Genomic DNA, 22897 nt, shown 5'->3' with positions numbered 1-22897 from the left:
CCATATCGACAATATAAGATGATAACAGTCTTTCGACATGTGAGCATGATTCTTGCAATGAAGTGCCACTGCAATGGATATCTCTACTTGTAGGATTCGAACTTTGTATCCTTAATTTTTTTTTTTTTTTTGCGGTACCTCCACATCCTCATGTTTCTACTGTGTATGTTCGATTAGTTCGTGGGGGGGGGGGGGGGGGGGGGGGGGACCTTGATGGCAGAACCGATCTGTTGACTTTATTGCACAAAGACAATAAAAAATTGACTTTCTGTTTACCAGGGTGCCTCAGTACATGAATATTTGTAACAATACTTGGATGGTTCGTATCATCAGTATTAACTCAGATAATAGAGTGTGTAATCAAAACTTTGTCGAGGAAAATTATATTTGATTTCTGTTCTTTAATACGTGCTAAAACGAAACCACTTTTCTGTCGTAATGGCCGGACATACATTAACAAAAATCAGTACACATAATCTGTTTAGCTTAGCAGCTTATACATTTTCTTTACATATTTAATCTACTTAATTAAGTAGTTAAATCATGTGTTTTTCAAACACCGTGTTATCACATTGAATGATTCAGGAAAATGTCCCCTTTTCCACAAACACAGGTGTCTGTGATCTGACATAAAGGATGCGTACCAAAGTAAAATTTCACGTATTAAAAAAAACAAAAAAACCCAAAACAAAATTTAAATTAAAGGAAAACTTTGGAGACAAGCACATAATGATGTTAGAGTATCGTTGTTCATTCACGCTATGACGGAGAGAGAAAAAAACCATTCCGAACATTTTTAGCTCAAAGATAGCTATTTCTTTCCGTAAATTTCTTCACGCTTGATTATTGAGATGTGTTATCTTTGAAAACTTATCGGTCATTCCTCATATCTCGGTGGAGGAGAATGTATTTCCTCCCTCTCGGCGTCCTGTGGTTTAACAACGATACGTGTAGTATGTTGTGTTCTTCTCTGATTTCGCCGGTTGCCTCCCCTTGTTCCATGGACGGATGGCAGCAGTCGGTTCATTCTTGGTGGCGCCTCAATCGGAGGTGGAGGGACAGGGCTTCCGGGGTAAGGCGGTGGTTCATACGACTTTGCATCGTACGCTGGAGGCTGAAGGATGAGTTCGGAACGCCCCTGACTGGACTCAAACAGCGTGGTGTATGATGGGGGTCGAACTACAACGCCTGTGAAATCAGTCAGGGAATTTCTTCCATGTGGGCCATCCCTTTGTGTCCGACCTCCATGAGAAACACCAACGACAGTGATTGAGGGATTCCCGCCATTCTCCGACTGTCGGTGACGCCTAGACACCCTTGCAGGCTGATTGGCGCTTTCGTTTCCTGTACTACTGCGTCGTCGAACATCTCCAGCCTTTCGTCTTCGTCTCTCTTGACATCGCATGGCCCATCGAATGACACCGAGTGAAACACAGAATCCTCCGACAGCAACGATGACGCCAACGATGATAGATTTCAAACTCGCTTCATCAAGACCACTATCGCCTGCTGTCGGATCTGCGAGTTAACCGAAAATAAAGAAATCAAGTCAATGTGTTATATGTTACTGCTATAAAGTTATATGTAGTTATATATGAACACAAGAAGCACCATTAAAAAGGAGATACCCGTCTAGGGGACACATATAGATTACACAAAACATCCATGTAAGAAAGGTAAATGCTGCCTCCATTGTATAATTAGTATGGGACGACTTTTGACGACCTTTGACCTTAAGTTGATCGTTCGCCTCAGTCCGAACATCTTTGCTAACCAAGGTTCTGAATGCGTCACACTCCATGAACGTTCGTACAGTGCAACGCAATCAGAAGCCTTGGCTAGCGAAGATAATGTTCGAAAGACTTCAGTTCTGTGTATTTTGCTTAATTACGACTGCACTAATTGCACAGTCTATATATACTGTTTCTTTATAAAATAATTTTGGCGTGCCAATTCATCAATGAGCAAATCGGTTAAAATTATAAAACTCACTAAAATTTGTGTCAAATAAAGTACGTTCATCTTATATTATAAACCCAACATGAAAAATATTGACAATGTTTAAAGTAAGACGCTCGTTCAGTTACATTAGAATGATGCAAATCATTTTCAGTCGGATCTCATTTTCAAATATAAATCCACTATCTATCAAGTTAATATTATATTTCGATAGCACTTCAGTGCGCGCTATGTTTAATAACATTGTCGATAAATACACCAATGAAGAAGGAAACATGTTTAATAGCTAACCTGTGTTCCCTTCCAGCCAGTATTTAACCATAATGCCTCGTCCATTGTTTGTGGTGTCTGCATAAAAACGGACAAGTGCAAACTTATCTCCCGAGAGCGTCACGGACGGCGTTGCTGTTCCACAAAAGATCCGCACTGCAGAAATATCTGGGCAGCTTCCTGAAAGAAAGATTTTCGTCACTGAACAATGAAGTTTCTATAAGTTTTATGGCAGCATATACTGTATAACATGAACGTTTTGTTTTGTATAAATATTCGCGGTTTACCTGGTTGCATACAGCATCACTAAAATAAAGGGAACGGGTTTAGCAAAAATGCTATAATAATTATACTACGATTTGTTGATATGAGGTACCTACGCAAGTTTGACCCATGAAAACAAAATAGTCCGAGACCATGAAAACAATTACCCGCGAATATTCCATGATGTACAGTAACAGACATCTAGGTCTTTTTCAAGTCAATAGGCTTAGGTGTTAATACGTACGATCATATATGGCCACCCTGTCGTAACCACAGTTTCCACTAAACTCGGTGTCAGCGTCCACAACTGTGATGGTAAGGGAGTCATTAGCCTTAGGTTTAACGATAAGCCATTCTTCTCGAAGGTTACTGAAACAAAGTGTGGCAGCAAAAGTTTTTTATTGTAACATTTGTATTTTTCAATGAATTTCTGTGATTTTGAAGAGAATTCGCGAAGAAAACTGAAATGGTAAAGCATTTATTTTGACGCACTCGGAGTTTAGGCCATAACTGAATCAATTCAGACCAGCAGTGTTATATATTATTATTCAAAGCACTTGTCCTAAAGAAAACAATCTGCAAATACTGAAAATGGAACAATTATGATTTAGAGGATGTATTCAAACGCGAAAAGCGCTAAACTAGGATTGCTGCTATGATATGTAATTTTACGGTATGAGTCCATTTCGTGATATCCACAAATGTTGTTTCATTATCCTTTCTAATTTTACCAAAAACGAAAATTTGGACAACAGATTTTACAATAAATTGCGTATTTGTCAAAGAGACCAAACTGAGAATCGTCTTCATGTCTGAAGAATTTACTGAAGGTTTTGAAAATATGAATATTATTCAACTCCAAAATGACAATAGAACATATTTAATGTGGACAGATTTAATGGTCTGGAGACTTAAAAGCATGATATTTTGCTAACTGATGATGTTTTGATAAACAGAGGGTGTGAGATATCTGTCAATAATGTCTTAAAAGATAGACACCATACATCTAAATCCGAATTTGTTTCACTGTTAAATGATTTGAGTAAAAATATGTAATCTTGAAACAGTATTAGGTGTACAATTTGAGAACAAGGTAAGCCTTTATACTTGTCTGTTTTCTACACAATCGGATATAACTGCTTTAGCACCTAAATATAGGTGGAAAATATTTTTGTGTTTTCTATAGAAAAGTAATCTTTATTATTTACAACAAATGCAGTAAAAACAATAGTAACTCATATTCTTTATCTGATATCCTGGATATAGGACCCGAACTAAAACTGACATTCTAACATGGAAAAAAACATATCGAAGGTATAGAGGATATCTAACAGTGTCTTCAGTAATACCAAATATATTTAACGAGTGGGGCTAATATTTTGATATTTTTCACGAGTGCGCAGCACGAGTGAAAAATATCAAAATATTAGCCGCACTCGTGAAATATATTTGGTATTACTGAAGACGCTGTTAGATATTCTGTTTATTACATTTTTTATCAACGAAAACCCTACCCCGTATGCTAACTAGGACTACAGCGATAATTTGTAAACAATAAAGTAGTTTCCCCTGTCCAGGTGCTGACGTATATGTCGGGCTTTCTGATTGGTCAATTATTTTGGTATTTTCTAATCATTGATTTGATTGGACAAATCAGCAAAAGTGATATTTTTCACTAGTGAAAAATATGATATTTGTCACTAGTGAAAAATATCACTTTTATAGAATGAATAATTTTTGATATTTCACTGGTAAAAATGTAATAAATACATGTATTGTTAAACATCGATCGCCTCTATTCATCAATTATTTATGTGCTTTACTTTTCTATCCAGCATGACGTGATATGTGAAACCACCTTACTTACCTGGGGTATGATGTGGGGTAACCACGTGATTGGAACACCTGTGCTTCCGATGTGGCAGTGAGGATATGTTGGTTTGTATAATGATGGAAGCAGAATGGGATGGCTGTTGGTAAGAAACAAATTTCAATTTAGTTTCAAAATTGCCACCATAAAGGTTTTCAACATTTGCCCCAAAACTAAATATCTGACGATGAAAATACAGCCGGCGTTATTCCCGAAAATAAAGTTTAAACACGCACAGGATATTTATCCTTCTCTCTTAACAGAATTGTAACTAAATAGTTGTTCAATTTAAAGGAGTTGTCACCGTACTGACCAAAGTCTACTAACCATTGCTTACAGTTTTCCATACTAAAGATAAGAAATGAAAACAAAAATTGTTTCACTGCTAAATGATTTGAGTAAAAATATGTACATTGTAGGTGTACAATTTGGGAATAGGGTAAACATTTGTACTTGTCTGTTTCCTTTACGAGCGGAGATAATTGTTTAAACACCTAAATATAGGTGAAAATGTTTTGTTTTTACTGGGCTAGTAAATTTTATTTCATCCAATACAGTAAAAACAATTTGCTATGTATCCGAGCCTTTTACAAACCAAAGCAAAATTAGCATACTAATGAATATAACAAACTAATAAAAAAATATAATAAACCAATTAATGTAACAAAGTAATTAATATACATGTAATAAACTAAGAAATATATTATACTAATAAATATGGTAAACTTATAAATGTAATTAACTTATAAAAGCAACAAAAAAAACTAATACTAGTAGATAAAATAAACCAATAAATGTAATAAATTAATAAATATGATAACTATGACTAGCATAATTATACATGTCGAACAGTGTAATATATATTTCTTCTGTTCTTGGACAATAGTATTGATTACCATGGGTCTACACCATACCACGCTTGGGTGATTTTATTCGATGACTTCTAAAATGTTGTCGACTGCATTCTTCTAATATTTGTCTATAAAGACCAAATACATACCAATTTCATTAATTTCCTAGTTTTTGGGATATTTGTTTTTCGTTTTTTTGTTTTTGTTTTTTGTTTGGGTAAAACTGTGGAAAATATATTAAATTTTTTTTACAAAAAACAACAACAACAAAAAACAATAAAAACAAAAACCAAAAAAACAAAGCAACACCTGGTGAATCATCTTCCTCGTCCGAAATTGTCGTTGTAGAAGTCGGCGAAGTAACCACAACCTTTGTTGTTGGGTCAGCTGTTGTTGTTGGTTTGTCAGTGGTCGCCATGTCTTTCAGACTAGTTGTCGTTATCTTTTCTGTCGTTGTAGTTGTAGTTGTAGTTGTCGTTGTTGCCACAATATGCGTTGTCGGTTTTGTTGTTGTTGATGCTTTATATGTTGTTGTTTCAGGTGCTTTTGGTGTTGTGGTTGTTGTTATGATTGTTGTTGTGGGTGCTGTTGTGGGTGTTGTTGTTGTTGTTGGTGTTGTAGTCGTTGTCGTGGATGTGGTTACAGCTGAAATACCCATATATGTTATTGTTATGAAATTCATAACTTGTACTTGGTGATAAATATAATGACTTATATGCAACAGTAAATTCAAATATTAATTATAAAAATACTGCAACTGTAGTGAAAACCTATCGGATATTACGTATTTTGCCTCACCAGTGTAAAATTTATGATTTATGGCTATAATAAAATTATAATAGTATATAACTACTTACGATGTGCTATAGCCCGATACTTGATCTTGAAGCCAGTCCCTACAGCATCGTCACTATTGGATATGAACCTGATGGATGTAGTTGATCCCGTGGAGTTGTAGAAACGTGCTTTACGGGATGTACCACAAAAAGTATCCATACTGGTACTACTGTCTGTATAGTCGACACCTGGTAACAGATAAACAAGTTGGAATGTTGAATTATCCTGCATTTTAACTTACCTCGCAAGGCATACCAGCATGCCACCAATTTAAAGACACACTTTTCATAGACTGTTGATGTTTGGATGCTTATAGAAAAGTAGTTTTGTTTAACAAGTTATATAAAATTGGGATTATTTATCAGTCTTGATTGTTTTTCAGTATCTCTATAACCTCCATAGGGTTCGGTTATATGATTTATTTTTTAGATAAAATGCTTTCAATGGTTTTCAGCAAGCAGATATCCACGAGGGCAAACATTTCAAAAATGAAATAGATGAGATTAAGGGAAATTTTTAAAATGTGTTATTATATTATTCATTTGCCTTACGTGTCAGTTTTGGAGGTGGGAGCTGCAGTACCCAGAGAAAAAACTACCGGTCTACGGTTAGTACCAGACAACTGCCCCAGGTAGGTTTCGAACTCGTGACCCAGAGGTGGAGGGCAAGTGCTAAACTGTCTGGACACCTAACAATTCGGCCAGCGCGGCCCTTAATTACCTTTACAATACTGCTTATGAAATCCATTCCCGATTTTTGAAAGCAGCAACTATAAAGTTTTCAGTAATGCGGGACTTTCAAGAATACGGTACACATCGAGTTAGACACAGTAGAACCAAGATTAATTAAAGTGCACACTAACAATTAAAGGTTAATTTGAACTACTGCTATTTTTGTAACATCACTCTATAATGTGATAAAACGTGATAATTCAGATTGAAAAACTCCAAAATATGTTGTTACGAAATACATGTACCAGATTTTTCTATGCATATTTAATATCATTAATCTCATTCTAAGAGTATCCGTTTAATATTCAATCTATCATTAAATTGTAAGGTACGATGTATCGACTAGTATTCATCACGAACTACATGTTATCGGGGACACTTATCTGTTCTTGTTAGATATGTTAGTATCAGAATGTTATAAGTTACAAGTTATAAGGCATCATGCAGTTTCTTACTTACCGTTGTAGAGTTGTACACTGTCCGCCTGGCACTCTGAGCTACTCTGAAGGTTTATATACCTTACATCAAACATGATTATCTGTCCAGGAAAGGCATTGATTGGCCATTGGATCTCCAAATTGCTACGAAAGAAATAACAATATTCCTTCATTGTAATCCTATTTTTATAATAGGAAATAATATAATAATTTCATTGTATAGCGTTGCATACAAATCACATACTCTTACATGTGAATGAATTCAATAAGCTTTTTTAACTGTTCACAGTGTGTTTAAAATCACCCATATTTTCGAGATATTTCTACACAATTATTTGGTCAGCACAATGTGTGTGTATATATATATATATCTATATATATAGAGAAAAAATAATAGTAGTCCTTGTGGAAGAAAATATATGGAAAAATTAAAAAAAATGACTCGGACAACATCTATATATATATAATAAAGTTGAAATGTCCATGTGACGGTAAATAATAATAAAATAAAAAGCCAAACACAGATCTGCTGTCTCCCTAGTACTTTCGCGGCTACATTTTGCCGCTCTTCAGGGGATCCTGAAGAGCGGCAAAATGTAGCCGCGAAAGTACTAGGGAGACAGCAGATCTGTGTTTGGCTTTTTATTATATATATATATATATATATATATTCTTTGAAATAATCCATTTCCTGACCTTGTGATTGGCTAATGGATATACAGGAAAATTCCCTAATTCAAAACAGATACAAGTTGAGCAAAGTTTAATAGAAAAAAAACGTATTCAAATCCTTGTTAAAGAAGAAAGGTCCTAAGACCATACAACTCAGAAGAGTAAGCGTCTTATGCTTCGACGACAATGTTTTTCTTGGAAATGCATTTAATCCGTCCATTCAAAATATATTTGTCTTTCAAAATATTGATTAAAGTCTTTTATTTACTAAATGTTGCATTCAGAATTTCAAAATCATTTAAGATAATCATGTATCTGTTTTGACGATCTCCTCTTTTAACACAACTCTATATTTGGTGTTATTTTTCAATTGTGTCAAAAAATGTACCTGATATACGGCTGCTTATTGTAAGGAAAACGAATAGATTTCCATCTACCGGTATACGCTGTACGAGGTTTCATTGTAATCGTCAGACGCCATACTCCAGCTGAAGAAATAAAAAGAAAGAGAAAAAAAGTAAAAACGTGATAAAAATTGTAAAAGTAGAGAATGATATATGTTTGGACACTCGGAATTCGGCAACAGTGGAGGAAAATACAAGAGTTGTTCTAAAGTTGAGCGAAAGGAAGATTATGGATGAACAAATCTTGTTTGTCTTTTGTAGAATCCTTTTATTTCGCAGTGGTAGACACTGCTGGTGGAAAAGAGTCCCTTATGTTTGCCATAACCTGTATGCCACGTATTTTGAATAGTGACATGTTTCATAGAATAATATGTACTTGACAATATAGTGAAAATTACAAAAATGAACATTGGTCCATTGTACTACCCCATCTGCATTTTTGACACTTCTTTCCATTTATTTTGTTATCTATTTTCAGTCGCCTCCAAGCGCTTACGTCTCCTAGAAGGACAAAACAGCTTTCTGATGCAGATTAAATCAGTTCAGTTCTACTGGATCTGACTCTCAATTCGTATTTAAATGCGCCAACATCATGTGTGTTATACAATCCCTTCTATGATATGACATTAATAATTGTTCATACACTACACATAATGAATATTGTACCGACAGAAAAAATACGCTTTTATCCAATTCTGATAGATCGATAGCTTCCAATTGATGTGGAAATTAAAGAAATACAGCGGTCTTAAAAAGAAGGTAGTCCAAGTAATCTTTTCCAAAATCGATCGTGGAACCATAACGGAAGGATTTGAAGTAGCGACATGATTGGTTTGCTTTGATTGTCAATGCGCTACACAGCATATTTTGCATTGTGTTGGTCAATTGACTGAAAGGATTGGTGGATTTGTTTTTGTAAATATCCATGAAAGTGCACGTTACCCATGTTTTTTTTTTTTGTTTTTTTCACATCAATTCTGTTTTCAACTATGGTCTGGTATTGGTCTTCATGGTTGCAATATAACGATAGTGGTGGTATATCACATTCCTTGAGGATGAGGAGGAGGAGGAGGAGGAGGAGGAGGAGGCGGCAGCATTCAATGCTTTAACAAGTTTTGTGAAAAACTAAAAAAAATGGTGAAAACAATGACGAAAGAACTACATATTTTAAAAAAATTAGTGGTGAAAAACAAAATAAAAAGGAGTAAGTGCATATAAAATCGTAATAGTGTCAACGAAACAAAATAATTTTTTTTCAACGCATGTTTTATGAAGCTTTTTTTTTATTTACCGTGATGCTTCGTTTCTCCAAAGAGATAATAGACATATAATATTGCATATCGGCTGGGTATTTATTTTCGTGCTATATGTTGTAACCGCGAATATAGCGAAATTAAATCCCTCGCGAATATTATAGATGTCATGCCTTGGGTAAACAAATCGTCATAAAGAATTGTACAAAAAAGTTTCAAAAACACAGAATATCTTAGATATTAGATAAAGCAATGCCGAATAAGGAATAAGGAATAAGGAATACCTAACTGCAACAAACAAGCCCTTCATATAAATACATATAGAAGGATCGTCATGGAACTCAAATTGGACCAACACATATGTTAAAATGCAGTAGTGAATTAACCCAAATGTTGAATACATTGATTAAATGAATTTCAATTATTAGAGTGATGGTCTGAATAGTTATCTTTTGTTTTATTAGACTCTATGAATACTGATTAATTCATCATGTTACCTGTTCGCGTTCGAATAATAGTGCTGGCTTCTGTGTGTATGGATTCGATGAAATCTAAACACTCTTGGCTGCAACTGTCCAAAACTATATCTGTAGTTTTAGGGAAAAATATAGTAAATGAATAAGCAAAATATCGTTGATGATACAGCCAGTGTAATTGAATGAAATATAGTTAAAAAGCAAGGAAAATAATAAACCACGTAGTTCATTATTTTATATCACTATTATATCACTATCTATATATTACTTTGTATCTTAAATCACATTGAACTGCCTTGCTTCAGTATTTTCAGTCGATATATATATTTCAGCAAGCGTAGAATTTAGTGTTTAAGCGTAAAATCTAATTTCAGCAATTGCTCTATTTTAACGAATGTCCTACCTAATATATAATATTCTATCTTAGCGATAGTCCTACCTCATAGTCTATCTTAGCGATAGTCCTACCTCATAGTCTATCTTAGCGATAGTCCTACCTCATAGTCTATTGAAGCGATAGTCCTACCTCATAGTATATTGAAGCGATAGTCCTACCTCATAGTCTATTGAAGCGATAGTCCTACCTCATAGTCTATTGAAGCGATAGTCCTACCTCATAGTCTATTGAAGCGATAGTCCTACCTCATAGTCTATTGAAGCGATAGTCCTACCTCATAGTCTATTTAATCGAATGTCCTACCTCATAGTCTATTTTATCGATTGTCCTACCTCATATTCTATTTTTATCGATTGTCCTACCACATATTCTATTTTAGCTATTGTCCTACCTCATAGTCTATTGAAGCGATTGTCCTACCTCATAGTCTATTTAATCGAATGTCCTACCTCATATTCTATTTTATCGATTGTCCTACCTCATAGTCTATTTTATCGATTGTCCTACCTCATATTCTATTTTTATCGATTGTCCTACCTCATATTCTATTTTAGCTATTGTCCTACCTCATATTCTATTTTAGCGATTGTCCTACCACATATTCTATTTTAGCGATTGTCCTACCACATATTCTATTTTAGCGATTGTCCTACCACATATTCTATTTTAGCTATTGTCCTACCTCGCATTCTATTTTAGCGATTGTCCTACCACATATTCTATTTTAGCGATTGTCCTACCACATATTCTATTTTAGCGATTGTCCTACCTCGTATTCTATTTTAGCGATTAAGACTTGCCGTATTGTACCTTATTTTCGATCAATTATGACGGGTGTTCTGATACAGAGACGTATATCTAATATAGCCGGTTCGAATTTAGTTTTTGCGACGCTAACGTGTAGCAGTTCATAGTTTACCATTTCAAAACCTTGCCAAAATAACCAGCTACATGTATATGGTAAATGACAGTGTTGTAAGCAAGCATCAAATTGTGTAGTGTATATATATAGCATTATTATAACACGTACCTAAAAGGAATATGTGGTTATTGTTATGCTATGATTGGCTACCTTTTGGACATGTATACAGTTCTTCAGTATATTAATCAAATGAAGAAAGAGTGAAAACAAAGAAATACAAACAAATTGAATTATCAATAACTAACCTCCAATTAAATGCTTAGAACATCTATGACAATGAATTCTACATTGGTTTTAGTTCTTACTAACTATCTCTTGCAGTTATATAACGCTTCGGTGGCAAGTACACATAAATAAATATTATCATAATAAATTACATATCATCGCATATTGTGAAACCACTATCAAAAGCAAGCATACGTACTGATATTGTTAATAATGATGCTAGTAATGAATACAGTTCCCTAATGACCTTTATACAATAAAGGTGTAACCCATTTCAGTTCATACAAACAGCCATGTTGTTATGGTTCATGAACTAAGTACTAGTAATTGTGCTCAATTAGTGTGCAAATGTTAAAGTGCATCAACACGAAACCAGTACTGAACCACCTACAGGCATTGTGTTTTCACTATGTGGCATTGTATACAAAATGAGATATATAAAATCTAACCTGCGTAGACTAGACATCCAAAAAGTATGTAGGCAAGTAGAATCCAGTTCATGGTGCCCTTTTCAGCTTTCCTTTAACTGAAAAAATATACATTACGATTAGTTCTTTAAATGAAGTTAACACTGTCAAAAGATGATGCTTTTAATGCATTAGTTAAATTGTACGCATTGCAAAAGACATTTCCATACAATCTCTACCCAAATAAAGCAAAAAATCAAACAAAAACAGCATATGCCATACATGGCAATGAAATCTAATCAGAAACATTATTGATTATATAAATTAAAGTGTTTTGAAGAAATCTTTTGCTAAAAACATTAAACACCTTATAAAAGTAGTGAGGACGATACCAATGTCTGCTTGTCTATACAAGGATCATGAAGTACAAACGCCCAAACAACCATTATCTAAAGGAACAAATATCCTGATGAGACAAAAACCTAACACGCAACCTAAGTTCAATTGTTACCACAAATTGTTATCAGTCTTTATATGAAAAAGAGAAACATAGTTTTTAGTATTTCGCTAGTTTTTCGTTTTTTTGTTTTTTGTTTTTGTTTTTTTGTTTTTGTTTGTTTGTTTTTCTTTTTGTTTTGTTTTTTACAAGAACAGTAAAACAGCATTACCAACAGTAACAATTTACATATCAGCTGTATGATAAGCGTGATAGTTTCAAATTTCCAAGTGTTAATTTTCCATTGCTAGATAGCAACATCCCTGCATCCCCTATCTATGGTGTTAACGTGTCCTATTTGATTTGATATTCAATCCCAATATCACGATTTCCGTAACAGATGTCGATTACTGACATAGAAATTAACAACACAAGGTTTCGAGAGATGCAGTTTGATGAAGAACATTGAGTTCCGTGGTCGACATCATGATCACATTTGGAAATATTCTATTTCCTTATTCGATATGAAGTCAGACGTATTTAACATTTGTTGATATGACACCAACCTAATCCTCATTTGGGATTATGACTTATCCCGGATGTGAGCTAAATTTGTATTGCGGGTGTTGTTGATGAAGCATCAGACGTTTACTCTTCCGGAGCACCTGGTCTAAATTTCTTTGTACATTTTCAGGAGTCTCCATGCAAATCTAGATTTTTGTTTTTATTTACACTCCTTGTTAATGACAGATTGAAATTATCGATAAGAAGGATATTATCATGCTAATATAAATTCCCAACATTTGTCAATAATTTCGTTACTGAAAACCAATCAAGCTTGAAATTAAATTTGATGTTTAAAATCGAAATGGTTTTCTTTGATTACATGTCTTGTTTAACTTGGATGTGTGTGGGTATGGAGGCAACCAAGTTTAGGAATCATTTTGTATATTTCACAACCATCCTTGTTATCTAAAAATAGATTTTATGAAAGCACTTATTCAAAATCCATAGAAATGTTTCTAGGAATGAATAGTGTATCACTTGGAATGCCATAAAGATTTAAGAAATCGATATAATTGTACTCAAGGCATCAACTTGGTACAATCTTAACTCCCTTTATGGTATTTAATCTAAATATAGACTACATATATACATACTTCATGACGTTTATACAAATGTGTATATGGACTGTGTGACTAGGTATATTCCTCAGTCGTGAAAACATATTTGTGATATCATTCTATCCAAAACGATACAACAATAATTTTCTCGTGGATAGAGTAAGCCTATGTATTCGTCTTTAGGATAAGGAATTTCATCAATATTGATGATTATATTAACTCTTTTTGATATTTTAATAATTATGCGCAGGGCAGGGGCATTGTGGTGGTGGTGGTTGTGGTGGTGATGGTGGTTGTGGTGGTTATTGTTAGGTGGTGGTGGTGGGTGGGAGGAGGGGGGATAGATTAGTACTTTCAGAAATATGCTACTATTGGAAACGGACTGAAAGAGCTATAGTTATAATCAAGAACTTAAAACATTTCTCATATAGATGAAACATCCTAAGCGTTCTTATTTTAAATTCATTTTGGTCTGGTTAATTAATAACATTTCCGTTCAACCACTGTCCAACATCCCCGAACTTTACTGGTCAATACGATCATAAAATATATTTAGGTGTTTATTTACTTCATTTATCTAGACAGTAGTAACACATCCTTTGCTACCCACATCACACCAGACTCGTCATACCTCGACATAGTTCACACCAGACTCGTCATATCTAGACAAAGTTCACATCAGACTCGTCATATCTCGACATAGTTCACACCAGACTCGTCTTACCTCGACATAGTTCACACCAGACTCGTCATATCTCGACATAGTTCACACCAGACTCGTCTTACCTCGACATAGTTCACACCAGACTCGTCATATCTCGACATAGTTCACACCAGACTCGTCATATCTCGACATAGTTCACACCAGACTCGTCTTACCTCGACATAGTTCACACCAGACTCGTCATATCTCGACATAGTTCACACCAGACTCGTCATATCTCGACATAGTTCACACCAGACTCGTCTTACCTCGACATAGTTCACACCAGACTCGTCATATCTCGACATAGTTCACACCAGACTCGTCATATCTCGACATAGTTCACACCAGACTCGTCATATCTCGACATAGTTCACACCAGACTCGTCTTACCTCGACATAGTTCACACCAGACTCGTCATATCTCGACATAGTTCACACCAGACTCGTCATATCTCGACATAGTTCACACCAGACTCGTCATATCTCGACATAGTTCACACCAGACTCGTCATATCTCGACATAGTTCACACCAGACTCGTCTTACCTCGACATAGTTTACACCAGACTCGTCATATCTCGACTTAGTTCACACCAGACTCGTCATATCTCGACATAGTTCACACCAGACTCGTCTTACCTCGACATAGTTTACACCAGACTCGTCATATCTCGACATAGTTTACACCAGACTCGTCTTACCTCGACTTAGTTCACACCAGACTCGTCTTACCTCGACATAGTTCACACCAGACTCGTCATATCTCGACATAGTTCACACCAGACTCGTCTTACCTCTACATAGTTCACACCAGACTCGTCATATCTCGACATAGTTCACACCAGACTCGTCATATCTCGACATAGTTCACACCAGACTCGTCTTACCTCGACATAGTTCACACCAGACTCGTCATATCTCGACATAGTTTACACCAGACTCGTCTTACCTCGACATGGTTCACACCAGACTCGTCTTACCTCGACATAGTTCACACCAGACTCGTCATATCTCGACATAGTTCACACCAGACTCGTCTTACCTCGACATAGTTCACACCAGACTCGTCATATCTCGACATAGTTCACACCAGACTCGTCTTACCTCGACATAGTTCACACCAGACTCGTCTTACCTCGACATAGTTCACACCAGACTCGTCATATCTCGACATAGTTCACACCAGACTCGTCTTACCTCGACATAGTTCACACCAGACTCGTCATATCTCGACTTAGTTCACACCAGACTCGTCATATCTCGACATAGTTCAGCGAGCAAAGTATCGATTTGATATTGAAATGTATCAAAACACAGGCTTTGCCAGCTCCAAATATCGGACATCAGCATTTCAATTTGGTAACATTACTCTAAATCACCCGAAACTGTCATTTTCTGCATAACAGATAACATATTGTCGATAACGAAATAGTCACAATATACAGATCTACAGATACACACTGTTTAAATCAATAATATTCTGAAAAACAAATCAATTATTTACAGTCAATATAAACCTTGTATGAGCCACTAGTTACATTCACTGATATTTAAACTGGAAATGTACCTCCACGCGTTTTGAGAATCGATTACCAAGCAAATCTGGCTACTTCTTATGAATACTGTACGTATGATGAATACTTCTTAAATACTGTACGAACGTGTGGAATCCCAGTTTCTTGTTATTAAAGAATTCTTTCACGTTAGAATGTTCCAATTACTTAGATGTTAAGATATAAAAAGAATTTTGGAACAGACCTAACTTGTAAAAGACTAAAATATCCTACTAATTTTAAGAAGAATAATACAAAAAAGTTGAAATGGCGAAATGGCATACACCATGCTAGCTTTGTCAATTTTATCAAGGTTTGTGTTTTATATGAATAATATTGCAAATTAAACATATATATTTATGACCATGTCCATATTTATTGTAATGAAAAAGTAACTAAACGTCTGTTTCTCAGACACATTACTATCAGAATTAAAGCGAATAATATATATCATGTTTAAAGTTTCACCAAGATATCTTTTTGATCTTTGATCTAGAAATGAAGGTCTCAGAGACCGTATAATAGTACACTGTTCTCACGACTGATGCATAATTTCATCACGATATCTTTAGCTGTTGAAAAGTTGTGTTTCAGACAATATTTATTAGAACAAGACTATTTTAACAAGAGGAATCAGTATGAAACCAAAATTTCTCACATCATTCACAGACAAATTAGACAGGTATCAATACAAAATATAAAATAAAAAAAATAATCCTAATATTTGAATTAGAAATAATTGGATACTAATTTCAAACTTTCAATGTCACCTGCTTTTTTAGTCAATTGATGTACGAATTTTATAGGCATAGTTTGTCATACTCAAAAAGTATTTTAAAAATCACCTGATTCCAAGATCATATGTAGAGTACAATGATGAGCCTTGCTGTCTATATAGAGATGAAACAACTCACAAAGTTGTCAAAGATTGCAACATATATATTTTAACATAGCATGACGTGACCTAGCAGTGTTGGTTTATAGAGTCACAGTGGTTGGTGATAAGTAAAATATCCTTGAATCCTTAATGACCCTAATATTGATTTACCGGGGCGTTTTAGATTAAAAATACATACATGTACATTTCCTCTTTGACAAGAGCCTATAAGCCTACCCGAGTTTGACTATTCTCCAGAGACAATAATATTCGCTGTGTTAATAGAACTGTATACACATTGTATGGGATATCATGCGTTGAATAGTGTCGTCTTGAGAATTCAATCTCATTCCATCTGATTAAATTATTTCTCAGTTGATAAACAATCTACGACTTTAAATTCTAAGTTGAATAAAGAATATATCTTGATTCTTTGTAAATAACCCACTTTCGTTCCCAGTAGAGAACCAAGCCTCATTCGTCATCGTTCCAAGCTGTCTTTCTTGCTCATAGTTTTTGCTCTTTGTAGATATTCCTTCAACATTTTTCCCTGTAGGTTATAGCATTGTAGTTCTATTCGTTAAACTGTATCATCCAACCTCCTTCATCTTCGTTTCCAGTGGATATTCAGCCTCCTTCGTTGCCAGAAGATAATCACTTACCACCTTTCTGTGCAGGAGATCATAGTCGTTCAAATGCGTCACCAAAAACGGTTACCTTGACTCTGAAATTTTGACCTTCGACCTGCACCAAGAAAAAAACTTGTCTTGGCTGTATCTCCTACACTATTTGCTACTGGAACTTCATACTTGGGGCATGGGTTCACCTAGCTGAGGCAGTGACATATTTGAAAAGTTGGTCGTTTTAATACTTTGACATTTGACCTACAAAGTGAAAACAAATGTTTGTTAAGGGCTTCTTGTCACTGGAACTTCTAACTTGATGCATATAGATTCATCTCGCTTGGGGTATGAGTTCACTTGCATTGCACTTCTGACAACGCCTACTAAAATTAGTTATTCCTGAAATTATTCATGTTGATACCACTAAATGGAATTTCTTAATTATTGAATATGATGGGTCTGTTTAACAGTCAGTGTGCAGACTGTGCATTCTTGGCATGTAATTTCACACCCGATGGGGGCAACAATTCACACAATTAACCAGACGTAACCAGAGTTGCGTCAATATTCCTCAAAGGCAGGAGACCTTTAACGAAAACCGAACCCCGTGTGTCGTGTTAACTCGAGATGGAATTTTAAGTATTATTTTATCATAGTAGGCCACAACATAGAAAGACGATGGGAGGTGGTTCACAACAAGACCATACACCGACCGTGTTGGAGTATAACCCCAGGTCTTTAATCCTGAAATTACCAAACCATTATTGTATAACCTATACACCTTCATTCCCAGTTTTGTCTTCAGTCACAAACCCAGACAGTTTGGTCTCAGTAAATATAACATTTAGAATTTCTCCACAGTAGAGCATCGAGTGTCTTTCTTTTCAGCCACAACTTTGACCTTAGGAAGCAATATCGTTACCCATGTTCCCATTGGATAATTCAGTCTGAATTCCGTGCGAATGTTTTGTTTGCTGTTTGAATCTGGTAGGGATCCCTGATCAACGTATTCGTTAATGTGACTTTGAGACTAGCGTACTTTTAAAGGTTGATAAGCTTCAATTGCTCTTTGTCGTCCATCCCTGTCAACTGGCTAGTCGTTGACAACCTTTAACTTCGCAATACACCAAATCAGAGTGACAGTTGTATAGTGACAATATGACCTATCTAGAATTCTGATTAACGTCTTTTTATCTATTAAGATATTTCATTTCAAAATTGTGTAAACTGCTTAACAAGGCTTAAGGAGCATTCTTTTTTCTGTAATCAGAATATTTCATTCCATGAGAGGATACGGATAAAAAAAACCCTGTATAGTCGTAAGTATATGACATAAAAAAACATGAATAAGTCCAAAACGAAATATATTTAGAACGAAATCATGAAAATGCTTGACCTTCTGGTTGAAAATACCCTTATTGAATCCGTATGTGCATGATAAATAGCCGTGGTCCTATCTTATGAAATTTCATATGAGGTTAAATCTGCAGTTTACTTTCACAGTTGACTTTCACAAAACAAGTAGCAAAAGTTTTCTTTAATGTCACTTTCACATACATCAATGAGATGTCTTTGAATGACAATGTTAACCATATTGGTTGTGTGTAGCCCCTGAACCTGTATTACCTTAGATTTCAACCTCAGAAATTGTAATAGAATTGTAATTTATGAATTAGATTGAGACCGCAATGTTTACATTCTTTATTTTTTTTTAGATATCTGTCATAAATAGTTGCAGTGACTTTTATTTTTTGTAATTAACAGAAAGTGTTAGTTTTGTAACATACTCATAGGAAATATAACGTTTTATATCCTTTTCTCATCGTGTTTTTTTTAACCATATAGTCCCTTAAAGGACGCAACACATCAATACACACCAGAGGCTCATCTCGATCTTTACCTAACATGACAAATAGAGTCGCCTTTATATACCACTATCTGTGTGGTATTCGTACTGTGAATTTATCGTGATGAATCTGCATGGTACCGCTAATTCGACATAATCAGGTGGTTTATTTTCAGTATCACGATGTGTGATAACTACAAACTGATGATGAAACTTACAACACAAGGTTTTGAACGTTGCTGTCTGATGCAGAGCAAACTGTCCTAATCCCATTGTGAAATTTCAATTTCTTCACCTGATATAAACATCGGCGTTTTTCTTGCTCATTTAATCTGCAACTATCGTTATCAATTTGTCTGGTATTTTGAAAATATGATATTGCGTGGATTTAGCTAGATTTCCATGGCTGGTGTCGTTAATAAAGCCGTACAATTTCGAAACAACATTGTTCTGTTATCGATTTTGAGCTAGAACTACAGTTTTATTCACATATTAGTATTCTTTGATAGTTTAAAAATTGTATTAAGATTGTGCCTTTTACCTGAAAAAATATTATCATTATTACCACACAATCATCGACTCATCCAAAACGATCTAAACACTCCAGGGTGGTCGGGTGGCACAGTGGTAACACACGTGCCTTTCACCTAGGCGGCCGGGGTTCGATTCCCCGGTCGGACGTGAAAAGGTTTAAAGTCATCTACCCGATCTCATGGGTTTTCCCCGGGTACTCCGGTTTCCTCTCACATTATGAGCCTACACATCCGGGACCAACAAGCGTGATTGATTATAAATTTATTTAACTTGTATCGCAATTGTTGTAAAATAAAAATAAAATTGACATTTAACACACCATGTATTTTACATGTATACTCATCACATGCTCCCATTTATGTCCATACAACGCCCTACACACATAACCCGTACAAACACGCTCAACATCTATCGATTTGAATTGGTCACTTGTGAACTACTCGTGTTTAGTTATTGTCATTCAAATACGGGTTCGACTGCGAAGCGGAAGCCATTTTCTTTGGACAAATAAAAAGAAATAATATTAATAAAAAAAAACAACAACAACAACAACAACAAAAACCCCAAAAAGCAAAAAAAAAAACAACAATAAAAAAAAACAGACAAAAATGAACTTATAAGCATGAAGGGAAGGGGCCCTTGCTTATTATTCATTAACAAACGATATTTTCTTTCCTTCTTTTTCTTCGTTCAATATATTCGTTGTTTGTTACTCTCGAAGCAAAAAGCTTTCTAACAATATTGAAATTAATCCCAGGCTAGGATTAGAAGTATGAAAAAAATCAACGTTTTAAAAAAAACCCAGCCTAAATACCAAGGTAAACAAGTTTTAAATCGGTCACCTACCGAGCATATTTACGAACATGTTCATAATAAAGTTTCCTCTTTGATTTTCCGTCAAATTTTGTAGTTTTGGAGACTCATGTACAAAGCCCTTATGAACTTTAATTGACCTCTGGTCATCGAAGCAGGTTTTATATCTCGATTTCAAACGAAGGTGAACATAGGATAGCAATGTCATGAAGAAGGACATGTTGATCTTAATTTTGATCTCCCGTCCAAAGAGATAAAACAACCAATTTCGATCGTGTCATCTATTTCACATACTAGTATGAAACACAAATCCTTCTACTGTATACATGTTAAATTTCACAGGACTAATATTTTGGCGGTTGTTCCAGATGAACTTAGTTCCTGGGTATTAAAGTTAGCCCAATAACGCCTTGTAACATCTGCAGCAAACACTTCTTTAAATTTCAATGCATATATAAACATTCGCCGGATTTTTATTTTCGCTCTATTTGTAATTACTGCGAATATAGCTGAATTTAAATCCTCCGCGAATATTTCCAATTACACAGTATATGTTACCAGTAGTTCATACCGTGATACACTGATACAGAAAACGTAATAAAAAAAGAATATTTATGCTTTATTGATAAATAAGTGTTATATGCTGCAAGAGGTGGGAATATTTTTACTATCTTTCACTAACTCGTAAAAAATAGGAAAGTGTTCGCCCTTCTACTGAAATATAACCAAGTCAACATGAAGCCAAAACACCAAACCCAAAACACTATGATTAACCAGACTTTATTGATAGATAATATCCTAATACCATATTTATATATAAAGATGGTCTACATATTTTTTACATGTGGTTGACCCTGTACTAGTTATAAGCGCGAACTTGAGAAAGTAAAGACAGAATTGTCGGAGGTGGACAATGTGCAACCATCCAAATGGCATTTTTCTTGTATCCGATAGGTCTCGCTCTAACTGCGAAGTTGTCGAGCTTGTTAACATATATATATATACAGTAATGGCTTGATGTAATACGACATAGCTTACCTTATGTGTTATCGACAATATCGAAAACCCGAATTTGTTCCAACATTTCTCTTGCGTAAGATTTTAGAACATCCGTCACTGCGTGTCGTTGAGCCTAGTTCCTGATAATACAGGTATGGTGACAGTTACCTGACAGGTGGTGTGGTGTGTTAGAAATAGGTGAGCGAATCTGATACTGCCGCTGGAACAAATATTGATTTTATCGCCATCAACGCCAAGGGAATGTGTTTCAATAACGTACCGTGATGACATTTCTATGGAAACGGTGTTCTATCGTGAAAGTGAGTACTTATATGTGACAAGTTGTTTGGAACACGACAGCTGAAGCGTTTTATTGTGTCAATATAGAGAATGGTTGTATGCTGATAAACTGTTGCTAGTTATGCCAAAGATGGCTTATTCGGGATGTTTCCTAATTATAATACCGTCATATCCTTATGCCAAGCTAAGTGGACATTTATTGAGATTGAAGACCTAATATCACAGTGTTAAATAAAGTTATATAATACATTTGACACTTGATACACATTCATAATGTTTTATGTGTGAGAGAGAGGGCCACTCGACATTCAAATTACCTTACTGTATGATGGACGCTTGCCCTTGTGGAATGTCTGGTCCCCTTGCATGAACATTTTCAAGTGTTTCCGTGTAACTCCTTATTTTTCTTTGTAGTGAGGGTTTCGGTTTCGTTTTACATGTCGGTATTCTTTGTTGTTTTATCAGACTTATCAATATTAGATCTAGTACAAGTCTTTTCGAATTATGCTGTATATAATAATTTATAATCAGTTCTCATATAACAAATCTAATGTGATACATTATGGATCATTTTGTGGAGTAAACTTTTTGAAATGTTCTCTTATTTCGTGTGATTTAATGTTTATTTTTCATGTAATGCTATTATGCGCTACTGAGAAACCGGAACCGGAAGTTGGGTGACATTTTATATCTCTTGAAATGGTTTGATTTTCATATTATACTATTATGCGTTACTTAGAAACCGGAACCGGAATTTGGATGACATTTTCTTTCCCTTGAAATGCTTCCTTCTTCTTAATTTATGCTTAATAGATTATATGTTACTCGCTACTGTTGCTACAAATCATCATGGCGCCATAGGCATCTTCGATTTCCTAGAACTGCATGTCGCACAGAATGACAATATGTGTTGAAGATCTGCAAACTCTCTGCAAAGAATGCAGTCAGTATCATAGCTCATCCTCCAAATACAAAGAATGCCCGGGTTTAGCTGCAAACTATTCGTCTAAATATATTACTACCTCGGGCATAATTGCTGCTCTTGCGACCGGCATTGGCGATAATGACATCTCACTCCACTTGTGTTTAATTTCCTTCTCCAATGACCCACA

At 35.2% G+C, this 22897-nt stretch overlaps 1 protein-coding gene across 1 annotated transcript; it reads right to left on the bottom strand.

Moving 5' to 3' along the window:
• Positions 1 to 259: 259 nt before the first annotated feature.
• LOC117335744 lies at positions 260 to 21662 on the bottom strand. Its single transcript, XM_033895922.1, has 10 exons — positions 21525 to 21662; positions 12018 to 12094; positions 10046 to 10135; positions 8280 to 8379; positions 7242 to 7363; positions 6072 to 6239; positions 4361 to 4463; positions 2738 to 2862; positions 2251 to 2409; positions 260 to 1518 (listed from the first exon to the last, which is right to left on the bottom strand). The coding sequence occupies exons 2-10, from the start codon at positions 12067 to 12069 to the stop codon at positions 878 to 880; spliced, it is 1560 nt and encodes a 519-aa protein (XP_033751813.1). The 5' UTR covers positions 12070 to 12094; positions 21525 to 21662; the 3' UTR covers positions 260 to 877.
• Positions 21663 to 22897: the final 1235 nt, after the last annotated feature.

This window comes from Pecten maximus, chromosome 10 (genome assembly GCF_902652985.1).
Source record: "Pecten maximus chromosome 10, xPecMax1.1, whole genome shotgun sequence".
Classification (NCBI taxonomy): domain Eukaryota; kingdom Metazoa; phylum Mollusca; class Bivalvia; order Pectinida; family Pectinidae; genus Pecten; species Pecten maximus.
The sequence above is the reverse complement of the archived record's forward strand: the minus strand, read 5'-3'. Positions and strand labels throughout refer to the sequence as shown.